Source organism: Apis dorsata, unplaced genomic scaffold (assembly GCF_000469605.1).
Source record: "Apis dorsata unplaced genomic scaffold, Apis dorsata 1.3 scaffold_62, whole genome shotgun sequence".
Taxonomy (NCBI): domain Eukaryota; kingdom Metazoa; phylum Arthropoda; class Insecta; order Hymenoptera; family Apidae; genus Apis; species Apis dorsata.
Genome location: NW_006263362.1, coordinates 97,327 through 109,326, shown reverse-complemented (window position 1 = coordinate 109,326; position 12,000 = coordinate 97,327). Strand labels below are relative to the sequence as shown.

At 23.7% G+C, this 12,000-nt stretch overlaps 2 protein-coding genes across 4 annotated transcripts in view; one reads left to right on the top strand and one right to left on the bottom strand.

Moving 5' to 3' along the window:
* The first annotated feature begins 152 nt into the window (after nt 1–152).
* On the top strand, nt 153–2,920 carry LOC102674636 (cleavage stimulation factor subunit 2). Of its 3 annotated transcripts, XM_006609880.2 has the most exons (8): nt 153–322; nt 407–485; nt 849–1,420; nt 1,644–1,815; nt 1,886–1,912; nt 1,985–2,082; nt 2,200–2,396; nt 2,521–2,920. In XM_006609880.2, the coding sequence occupies exons 1-8, from the start codon at nt 262–264 to the stop codon at nt 2,638–2,640; spliced, it is 1,326 nt and encodes a 441-aa protein (XP_006609943.1). In that variant the 5' UTR covers nt 153–261; the 3' UTR covers nt 2,641–2,920. The 3 variants fall into 3 exon arrangements, with proteins under 3 accessions (XP_006609943.1, XP_006609944.1, XP_006609945.1); XM_006609881.2 differs by lacking the exon at nt 1,886–1,912 and having other exon boundaries at nt 158–322; XM_006609882.2 differs by lacking the exon at nt 153–322 and having other exon boundaries at nt 409–485; nt 872–1,420.
* Nucleotides 2,500–12,000, bottom strand: part of LOC102674950 (RING finger protein 17) — a 10,873-nt gene continuing 1,372 nt past the window's right edge. Inside the window, exons 3-23 of the mRNA XM_031515319.1 lie at nt 11,315–11,442; nt 9,706–9,854; nt 9,523–9,600; nt 9,188–9,340; nt 8,788–9,067; nt 8,269–8,425; nt 8,084–8,197; nt 7,818–7,917; nt 7,513–7,682; nt 7,191–7,417; nt 6,065–6,677; nt 5,660–5,808; nt 5,231–5,580; nt 4,902–5,077; nt 4,694–4,813; nt 4,511–4,615; nt 3,876–4,352; nt 3,694–3,787; nt 3,367–3,517; nt 3,132–3,294; nt 2,500–3,045 (exon numbers count right to left, since the gene is read on the bottom strand). Of these exons, the coding sequence (XP_031371179.1) occupies nt 2,935–3,045; nt 3,132–3,294; nt 3,367–3,517; nt 3,694–3,787; nt 3,876–4,352; nt 4,511–4,615; nt 4,694–4,813; nt 4,902–5,077; nt 5,231–5,580; nt 5,660–5,808; nt 6,065–6,677; nt 7,191–7,417; nt 7,513–7,682; nt 7,818–7,917; nt 8,084–8,197; nt 8,269–8,425; nt 8,788–9,067; nt 9,188–9,340; nt 9,523–9,600; nt 9,706–9,854; nt 11,315–11,442 (4,065 nt within the window). The 3' untranslated portion in view covers nt 2,500–2,934. The remainder of the gene's footprint in view (nt 3,046–3,131; nt 3,295–3,366; nt 3,518–3,693; nt 3,788–3,875; nt 4,353–4,510; nt 4,616–4,693; nt 4,814–4,901; nt 5,078–5,230; nt 5,581–5,659; nt 5,809–6,064; nt 6,678–7,190; nt 7,418–7,512; nt 7,683–7,817; nt 7,918–8,083; nt 8,198–8,268; nt 8,426–8,787; nt 9,068–9,187; nt 9,341–9,522; nt 9,601–9,705; nt 9,855–11,314; nt 11,443–12,000) is intronic.

Genomic DNA, 12,000 nt, shown 5'->3' with positions numbered 1-12,000 from the left:
TATATTTATATTTATATGTGATATTAAATAATTTAAAATGATTCATATATAAAAAAAATAATTTATATAAATAAATAAATAAATAAATAAATATATATATATATAAAATAATAAAAATAATTGATAATATAATAAAATAAGATGTAATATTGATTGAATATGCATCAATGTTTGTATTGGATTTCGTTGTGTGTTTTCTGTAGGAAAACTGATGCTGTGTTCAAACTTCGAACAATAAACAAAAGCGAATAAATTGCAAAAATGAGTAATTCAACTATTTCTGATCAATCACTCATGGATAAGTCTATGCGAAGTGTTTTCGGTAAGAAATTTTGTTTAATACTAAATTATTGTTATTAATAAATATAGCGCATAACCTTCAAATACTCATGATGTTTTTTAATAGTCGGGAATATCCCGTACGAAGCTACAGAAGAAAATTTAAAGGATATTTTTAGTGAAGTTGGACCAGTGCTTTCATTTAAGTAAGTTGATTATGTATTCCAAATATTACCAATTATTAATGAAATAATTATTTTTTATAATTATAATCTTATAAATAAATTTTAATTTTTTATTTATTTATTATTTATTAAACATAAATTTTTTAAAATTTATATATTTAAAAAAATGTAAAAAAAGATATAAGAAAATAATATATTAATATATAAAAATTTAAGATATTTATTTCTATTTAGATAAAATATTTTGTTTTAATATTAAATACTTATTTCTGTTTCAAATAGAATATATATTCATAACATTTTTTTCTGTATTATTATTTTTTTCTACATATATATTTACAGTTAAAAGTTAATTTATCATAAATTTTTAATTGATTTAATTAGATTAGTATTTGATCGGGAAACAGGCAAACCTAAAGGATATGGCTTTTGTGAATATAAAGATCAAGAAACAGCTCTTAGTGCTATGAGAAATTTAAATGGTTATGAAATCGGTGGAAGAACATTAAGGGTTGATAATGCATGTACAGAAAAGAGTCGAATGGAAATGCAAAGTCTTTTACAAGGACAAAATACTGAAAATCCATATGGAGAAGCAGTACAATCAGATAAAGCTCCAGAAGCTATAAGTAAAGCTGTTGCATCTTTACCACCTGAGCAAATGTTTGAACTTATGAAACAAATGAAACTTTGTGTACAAAATAATCCAAATGAGGCACGTCAAATGTTGCTTCAAAATCCCCAATTAGCGTATGCTCTATTACAAGCTCAGGTAGTAATGAGAATAGTAGACCCCCATACAGCAGTTAATATGTTACATAAAGCAAATCCAATCCCAGGTGTATTAACACCTTCTGATAAACCAAATGTACATTCAGTTGCACCCCGAATTGAAGAACCATGGGCACCTACACGTCCGGCAACAGTTACTAATCCTCCAGCATCTATTTTTGCTGGTAAGAATAGAATTTTAATTTTATTTATTTGAATCTAGATAAATTTTTAATATCAAAGTGGTTAAGATAAATATATTTATTTATTTTCATTTATTTTTTTCTTAAAGATTATTTTGTAATATTTACAATAATAATATATAATAATGATATTTTATAATAGAATAAAATTTATATTAAACATAATTAGTTTATAATGTAAAAAAATAATGATATTTTACAATAGGACAAGATGTTGATTTACGCACATTGGACAGACAAATGGATCCACGTTTAGCTAGAATGGATCAAGATTTAAGAGGACCACAACAAGTACAACCAACACCTGTTAGTTCATCCTCAGTTGTATCTGCCAATACCGATCCTAGAGGAATTAACACATTTAATATTTCAGACAAGTTAGTATTTCTTTCATGTTAAAAAAAAATTTTTAATTAATGTATCTTAAGAATATATTCTTTTTTACAGCACACTTCCTGTTGAAGGAGTTGAGAGGTTCTACAATTACTTTAGACAACGTAAAATCAAAATATTTAAAATATTCTAAAAGCGTATAATTTTTTTCAGTTTCTGTCGTGATCCAAGAACAGATAGATTTGGTAGAGATCCAAGAGATCCCAGAGATCCAAGAATGCCTATTGATCCTAGAATTACAAAAGCTAATCGTAAGTTTTTCAATTTATTTTTTTGTTTTTTATAATATAATTATAAATTTAAGTACATTTAATTGATTCTTCATATTATTTATTTAATCAAATTAGCTTGATAATTCGATTTTTTAGCACCAGTACCAGTTGCACCACCAGTGGTGCCAAGACCTGTTGTTGCACCTACTGGTCAATCTTCAAATGTTGCTACAGCTAGTGTAGCAACTCCTGTTACTTCATTGACCACGTCAACTACATCCGCAACATCAAGACTTATGGCAGGCATGTCTCCGGCAGGAAATATACCGAGTGGAGCATCCGATCAAGAAAAGGTATTTAAAAACAAGTGATGTATAAATATCAGTCAAATTTATATAAAAATGTATAAAATTTCATATTATTCTTAGATACATAGAAAATAACTAAACATAAAAATAATTATTAATTTCATTGTAGGCGGCTTTAATAATGCAAGTATTACAATTATCGGACGAACAAATTGCTATGTTACCACCTGAACAAAGGCAAAGTATCTTATTATTAAAAGAACAGATTGCTAAAAGTGCACAACGTTAATACTTTTAGTAATTCTTTGTTTTTTATAATAATAAACATTTAAATTCTTGTAAAAATATTTTACTCTTTGTAAAAATCGTAATAGTTTAATGTATAAACTTATTTCGATATGAGCATCAAGTTTAAAAAAAAATTTGTTTTTGATATTAATAATAATATAATAAAACAGAAAATAATATCACAAGAATAAACTCAACATAAAATTACACTGAAACTTAATAATTTTATATTAACTTATCATTATAAATATCAGAAATAAACATGTATTATTATTTAAGAATGTGGATTGTCAATTTAATTTTTTCTAATTTCAAATAAACCTTCTTCAATAAGAGTATTATATATGATATTTTCAAATTTTTCGTCTTCGTATAATTCAACACTCATATATTCTTTATCGATATCCTAAAATGATAAATTCTATTATTTATCATTGATTAGTAAATAACAGTAAATAACATATAATAATATATATATTTATAATTCCTTACTTTAATTTTAGCTAGAACACTTCTATTATAAATTTTTTGTTGAAATTGAGATACTAGTTCATTGTAATCTGCTGTAGAGGCAACTTTAATATTCCATAATTTACATTTTATTGCAATAGAGGGTAAATCCATCCATTCTTCTTTTAAAATATGTAATTCACATCTTGTAAAAAAAGGTTTTTATATTAAAATATAATAATATATTAATGTTATAAAATAGATAAATATTACTTACTCTTGAGAATTTATTTTTCTATACTCATCGTTACCATAATCAACGTAAAGCAGTTTAATTACAATGTTATCCGAATTTACAATAGGTTCTGATTCTGTTATTAAACATCGATACCAAAGATCATCATTGAATTTTGCACAACATGGCGTATCTATAAATAGATTTAGATTTACTTCAGTTTAGAAGATGCATAAAAATATAATAATAATAAATAATAAATAAAGCCAATTATTTATTATTTAATTCTTTTGATATTATTTTATTTTTGCTATTATTGAATTAAGAATAAGTTTTTTGCTTTAAATAATTATTATGAATAATACTTACTAGGTATAAAGTTCGTAATTAATGGTTGTTTATAAGCATTTTCTTGCAAATCATTCATTAAAAGTTTATATTGTGTATAATATTCATTTAAAGTCTGGAATGTAATTTTCAATATTTAAAATATAATGAAAAAATTAAATATATATATATGAATGTGTATATATGAACATTTTATTACATACTATAGAGTGGGAATTTTCTTTTAATTGAGCGTAAAACTTAGTAGGACTGATACTGCAACATAATTCTATTTCAATATAATCTATATCTTTTGGTATATTTACAAATTTATAATTCATTGCAAGATTTTCTTCAGAAATAATGTTAGGAGTTGAAGTAATTATTTCATTTTTTAATTTACATAATGATATATTTTCAACGTCTGTGATAATATCGTTTTCATTTTCATTTACAATATTTGTAAGTGGAAGTAATACAGAATTTCCTCTAATAATTGGATCTTTTATTATATCATCATCTGAACAAAGCGATCTTGAGTTTTCTGTAACTACATCTGAGGTAATAATTGTAAATATACTATTTTCAGATATAGTAATTTCAATATTGGGATTAATATTCATATTCCATTTATTGATAAGAAATGCAATTAAATCACTTTTTTCATTACATTGTCTGTTTGGCAATATGGTTAAAGAAATCTGAAAAAATGCAACAAGCATTATAATAAAATAAAAAATACATTAAATAATTAAAAATAAAATCTAATTATTATATCACATTTAAAATATTATAATTTATTCTATAAGATTTCACAAATATTAATTTCATTGATAAAATTTTATTTTTTATTACTTACAACAAGATGTGTTTTAGTTTTATTTAAAACTGTCACTTCACATTCTTGTTCAATCAGAAGACTGTGTATTCTATCTAAATCTTCTGTCATCCATGTTCCATTTCCCTATTGGAGAAATAGAGTCAATCAAAAATAGAATACATTGATTGATTGATAATATATAAAAATATTTAAACCACTTACTGGATTTAAACCATAAATTACACATTTTGTGCATTGAATTGGTATATCTTCTAAAATAACTTTTTTTTTTAAAGTTCCAATTGTACATTCTTCAATATTTCCATAATCTATAAATTCCACCTATAATAAGTAATTTTTATATTATTATAATATATTTTTATCTATATTATATTATAAAAATGTAAATTTATAATTAAATTTTGTTTACATCAATTATATTATTTTCTCGAATTTCTACTACTTTTCCTCGATACCATTTTTTATTTGCATGATATTGTGCAATGCATAAATCTCCTACAGCCCATACAGTATCACAAGATTCAATTGGACAATTTTTATATAGTTTTTCTAATTTTAATTCTATATATTGTAATATTTTAACATCTAGACAAAAATTGTAGGAATTATAAAGAAAAAACGTAATAAAATATAAATATATTATTATATATTTAAAATATATTGAAATTAAATTACTAAAATTATTTTTTATTATTAAATTTATTGGAGTATTTTTAAAAAATTATTTTAAAGTTATACTTTGTGTTTTAGAATGAAGATACAAGAAGCCATTGTTATCGATATATGTCGGTATAGCAATAAATGTATCTTCTTCTATTGTTTTCACTGGTAACCAAGATGATAATTTTGGAAGTGATGGAATGTTATCAAGTATTTTTTCCATATTGGTACAATTTTGACTATCAGAGTCAGAATCTGAATAATGTAATACTGTGTCCCATATCATTTTATCAGTAATGGGATCGCAAATGTCATCATTAATTTGAAACCATTTCACATTTGATTCATATTTCGTTAATCTTTCTAATTTCTTTACTAATTGTCGTTTTAATTCAATTGCTAAAATTTTATCTCTTTTTTTTGCATATCTAAAAAGTTTTTTAAATATTAATAAAATATTGAATTGAAATATATTATTTTAAAAAATATTTTGAAATAATTTCATACTCTTTTACAGGTAAGGCTACTCCATCTTCAACTAACATTCTATTGACAGAATTAATTTCATGTCTTGTCGGTGCTAATGGTCCATCCATTTTTACTTGTTTAATCCACAATTCAACTGGTATTGCGGAGTCTTCTGTTTCTTCTTCTTCCTATAAAATAATAAAAAAAATATATAAACAACAATTATGATTTGAAGAGATATAAATAAAATATAAATAATAATTTTATCGCTTCAATATATTGATAAGATATTTATATTTTTCATTCCAGAACATATTAAATATCAAATTGAAAAATATTACATTACAATGATTATGTATTAGATATAGGCATTAGATATATAGATTAGATATATAGTAATAAATATTAGAATAACGTTATAATAATTGATATTAATATATTTACCAATTTAGATATGTAAAACTTAGAATTCTGATTGTTGTTTATAATTTCGTGCAATTTCTCACAAGATAATGATGGCCACGTAGAGGATCCTCCGCACGGCAATATACCTGTTAGCTTTATTTTAAAAACGTATGTTGGTATTTTAGAAAACCATGGATACAATGATTGTATGTCATTAATTGAGACAGTTTCTTCGATTCCTATATCATATAAAAATACGACTACTTTATTGTCGATCTTTATATCAATGATTTTACCACGATAGTACATGTCACTCCTTGCAAAATAAACTGCACAAGCAGAATCCTTGTTCCAAACGTCTCGTTTCGCGGGACGATACTTGTTATAAAATTCTTGCATTTGTTTCATCATTTTTTCTACATCACTTTGATCACAAGTGGCATCAGAAACGTAAATACTGTCCGGAGATAATACTTGATGTATTAGAACACATACTTTGAAAGGATCTTCATTTTCGTCTACGTTTTTGGTTTTTGTGTTTAAATTTATCGGATCATCATAAAGTTCACCTGGTAATTCTGTACAACTAGCACTTTTTCTAAATTTATTTTTTTTACTTTCAGATTTTTTATTCATGCTTGTACTGAGTGAACTGTGACATAAAACGAAAAAAAATTATATATATGAATATATTATATTATATTTTATTATATTTTTTTGTGTTTCTATTTAATAAATTGATTTTAATAAATTTTAGAAGTAATAAGAATAATGTAAAAAATGAAAAAGATGATATAAAATGAAAAAAAGAATTTGAAATTTTACGGTTTATATTATTAATCGAGAAAAATAGAAGATATAAGTTTCAAAATCAATAGTTTTAGTATGAAACTGATATAACTTTTGTTATGAATATTTAAATAGATTATTGCTTTTAAATATTTTTTTATTAAAAAAATTTTGTTTATATTTAATGTGTTGCAAGAAAATTCACTAGAACATTCGCGAAAGAAAGATGAGATAGTGTTTACATTTTTAATAATCGATAAAGTACGATTTCAAATATTCATAAATATTAAAAATTAATTAATTAAAAATATTGATGGTAAGATCATCGATATAGTTTTTCTAAGAAAATCATTTCGTATATATTTAAAATATTTACCTTGAATTAGAATACAATATTACATCATTTTTTTTGTTTAATAAATTAGCGACATTAATTTTGTCATATGTATACATAATAACATCATACGTATCTCCGATCTTGTTAAAAGGAATAACTCTGAATTTTTTTCTATCCATTAGATATTTTTTTATAAATTCTATCGTTTCCGATTCCCATTGATTTTTATCATCAGGCTTTACATTTCTCAATGAAACTTTTATAGCCTGGTGAATAGTATTTTATTTTAAAAAAATTGTTTTTGTAGAATTATAAAAGTATATCAATTATATATATGGAATTGATATGAATCATCAATTACTTGTGTTTTACAACTCATGTATTTCCTAGGTAGTGGTTTGATAGCATCGTAACTTAATATTAATGTATATCCTAAATCCACGTAGAAAACTTGCACCGTATTTTCAGTAACTTCACATATTAATCCTCTATGCCAAAAACCATCAACTCCAGGCGCAGCACATGGTAGATCTTTGCAAAAAATGAATATATATATTGCATAATGAATTATTGTATAATGTATAATGAAAGACAAAGAATATTTATTAATATTTCATAATACTGTTTTGTTAAAAATTTAATAAAAAAGAAATTCAGAAGATGTACCTTTACAAGGTGTAGCGATATATTCCTCAGACATATCTTTTTCATAATTATCTGTTATTTCTTGTATCAATTTATGGAAGTATGATCTATTTCCATGTGCCTATAATATATATTTAATTACTTTTATGTGTATATTATAAAAAAAATTTCAATTATAAAAAAAATATCCGGATAAATATTAATAATTTATATAAATTATAATAATAATTAATTCTGATTATATAACATATAACATATATAATTAATTTTTATTATAGCAAACGCACTTTTTGAACGTATATAGCATTTGGAGATTCAACAAATAAAACTTGAACATCCGTATAAATTTCCATTTCTAATTGTTCTTTATAATATTTTCTTGTTGAATCAGGATTTATTCTCTATAAATAAAAGATAATTAGTAAAATTATGTAGATTAAAATCAAAATACTAATAAATAAATGGCAATTACCATTAATCTATTTGGTGAAATACAAGTTGCGTATTTCATATACGTTAACGAATCTTTGATGGATATTAAACCTGAATCTTTTGATGATATTGCGCATAGATCAACGTAATAGGTATCGCCTGTTATCATTTGAATGCACATCGAAACCATTGAATTTCTGAAAAATACGTCACTTCAATCTCTAATGACTTTTTTTTTTTTTTTTTTAATCAAAATTAAAAAAAGAATAAATAAGTTATTGACAACAAAAATTAATGAAAAAAATATTGTGAATTTCGATTAAAATTTAATATATATAAGATATATATACGTTATATATCTATATATAAGATAAATTAAGATTTATAAAATATAAGATAAATTATAAGATATAAGATATATTAAGATAAATTAATTTAAAATAATAAAAAATAATACAAAAATAATAATATTTAGATAGAGTAATAAATAAATAAGTAGAAATTCAATAATATAAAAAATAAAATAATAATTTTCAATTAAATTTGCAATTGTGCTTACGTGCAAACAAGTTTTTTAAATGCTCTAGTCGCATCTGGATGCCATCTACCATTGTTAGGAACAATATCGAACAATGTGCATCTTAGAGCCATTACTGGTAGCATTGCAAATTGTGGCATGATATTTCTTATTCTGATCAAAGGTACATTATCTTCTTTCATACCATAATCGATGAATAGCAAACTGTATCTTTCATCGTCGTCCGAAATCGTTTTTTTATCTGTGATACGGGCACGATACCAAATCTTATTTTTCGAATATTGCGCAATATACAATGCATCTACGAGAAGATTTTTTTTTTAAATACAAGAAAAATAAAATGATTACAGTATTATATTATTTAAGATATTTAGATAACTTTAAATCAATGAAAGAAATATACGAAATATAATAGACATACTTAAAGTAATTTCTGTTGGTATTGTTCCGGTAGTGTTAGCCAGTACAGCTAACCCCTTACTAAGTTCTGTTATTTTATGCTGATTTTGTATTAACTGAACATAAAAACAAGAAGGATCCTCAACATGAGTGATGCGGATCATCTCTGAGGATCCTAGAAACAAAAAGAATTTTTTTACTTTTATTTTATATTTATATTTATTTCTTTTTTATTATTGTATTATAATACTCGACAAATTATTTCTAATGAAAATCAATTGCAATTTCTTTTTTTTTTTTTCTTTTTATAAAGGATCTTAAAGTTAATATTTATTATCTAGAAAGAATAATACGCACCGACAGTAAGAACATTATCTTTTTTTTTAGGAGGATGGGTTGCTTTAGTCTTATTCTTCATGGATTTATCCTTATTTTCTGTGAAAAATGAACATCTTTATTACCATGAATTAAAATTATTTGTCTTATGATCATACGTTTATTTGTAACATTGAAAATTGATATCGAGAAAAATAACATTACTCGAAATGCTAGTCTCTTCAATCAAGGGTTCTATTACATAATCTTCTGGTAGCGAATTTTTTCGTTCCAAGCTGAAGATTGTCGTTTCCGGTATTTGTACGCTGCAGTGTTTCTTTATAGCCTCAAAAATGTTATCATCGATGTGAAGTCTGTGAAAAAAATCATTTCTTCGTCTTCAAGAAATTCTATATCTAAATATCAATAAAAAATAACGTTAAATTTTGCTTAAAAATATTTATAAGATCCCATTTGAATCTTTAAAAGATTTATCTTTTAATCAAAATTCCTTCCATTAAATTCTTTCAAACAATTTTTTCCATCTAAGAAAAAATCATTTATATCAAATTATATCCTTTTTATTAAATGAACCTAATTTATATATATATTAAAATGTAATATTCAGACGATTACATTCGAAGATGATTACATTCAAAGGGAATAAATATTGCAAGAAATATTATCATGAATTTTTACATTAAATTAATGTTCACAATGTTAATACTCGTGAAATTTCATAAAGAAAATTATTTGCAAATTAAAACATAAGAATCTAATTGAACACGTATTAAAAGAGAAATCGTATTTCACTTGAATTATGGAATAGCAAGCATCGAGAGAAGAATCAGAGAGTACAGATTCGCTTTATTTGAAATCTGAGAAGAAAATTGAGAAGAAAATAAAAATGTAATATTTTGATGATTGAAAAAAAAAGAAAAAGAAAAAAAAATGGAAGGGAGGAATATTTCGAAGCTGTTTTAAAACACAACTATAGATACATTCTTTAATTAATTAATTACTTTTACACTTCGTGTGCTTTCTCTATTTCTATTCCTTTCTCTTTCTCTGTCTTTCATTCTCTTTCCGTTTGGACATTTGTAAGCTGCTTACGAATATAAACGAGAGGATTTGTCCGCCTCTGTACCATCGTCGGTGTCGAGGAAAATAAATTGTTCAATATGCACAGGAGATTTTGATTTATCAAAAACTCTGTACGAAGTTTTTCCATTGTGTCGAAAAAAAATCTCGGCACAGAAGAAATGGAAAATGCGACAAGATTCGAGATAAATCGAGATAAATATTGCGTTGATCGATTGAAATGAAGATAAAACTCGTTGATAAATATTATTATTTATTTCGCTCTTTTTTCTTTATATTTATCGATCGTTTTTTAAAAAAATGATTAGTATTTAGATGGAAATGGAAATATATTGAGATGACCGATATAAATTATTATTTAATATATAAAATATATAAAATAATAAAAAATAAAAAAATAATAAAAAATAGAAAAATAAAAAATAGAAAAAAAAAGAAACATGTGCATTTTTAAAAAATTTTTTTTTTTAAAATTCTTTTTTTGTTTTTAATCCTTCACTGTTTATTATTTATACGTAAATAAATAAAAAAAGATTTATAAGTGATTATAAGTGGATCATATTATATTATATTTGATTTTTAAGTACTTCATTTTAACTTGTATACGAAAATTACGAAAATTATATAATTAAAATTTAATTCAAATTATTGTGCTACACGTTAAGAAAATAAATAATGAATAAAAATAAATAAATATAATAAATAAATAAACAAAACACAATATATTACATACTTTATCTCTTGGTCGTCTGGCACATTATTTTGTATCAAATGGCAAGGAATATCGGTCAAGGGCTTTAGTTTTTGTATAATCTGTTGAAGATCTATTTTATCAAGACTTTCTGTAATTGCTGTAGTTACCTGAAAAGAATTACTTAATTATACTCAATCTTTTTACAAGTTTTCTGGTATTTAATCATCGACATAATTTTCTTTTAATATTAAAAAAAAAAAAAAAAAAAAAAGATATAATACTTTTCAACAATGACAATAATAACAATTTTTATTGTTAACATTAAACAATTTGCGATATACTTGTTGAAATTTTTAATGTCAACAAATGTTTTGTATTGTTTTACAGCTTTTTCTATTTTTCTTTATTATATGTGTTATTTTTTCTGCTAGTTTAAGTATTTAAAAAAAATTTAAATGATCTCTTTTTTAAGTCATGACAACCTCATAACCGAAATTCCATATACTAATCGAAGGAAAATCTCGTTACGAGTGCAGTGTTCCCGTTTATTGCGTATAGATCAAACATTATATGAATGAAAGCGGCAGAACTTCCCCCGTGGATCTAATAATTATATCAATTAAATTGAAATTGCGGATGCAATAATGCTTTGTCTAAAAACATAGATATAATTCAAGCATGAATAGTGCTATATAAATAGCACTAATATAGTGCCAATTTCAAAC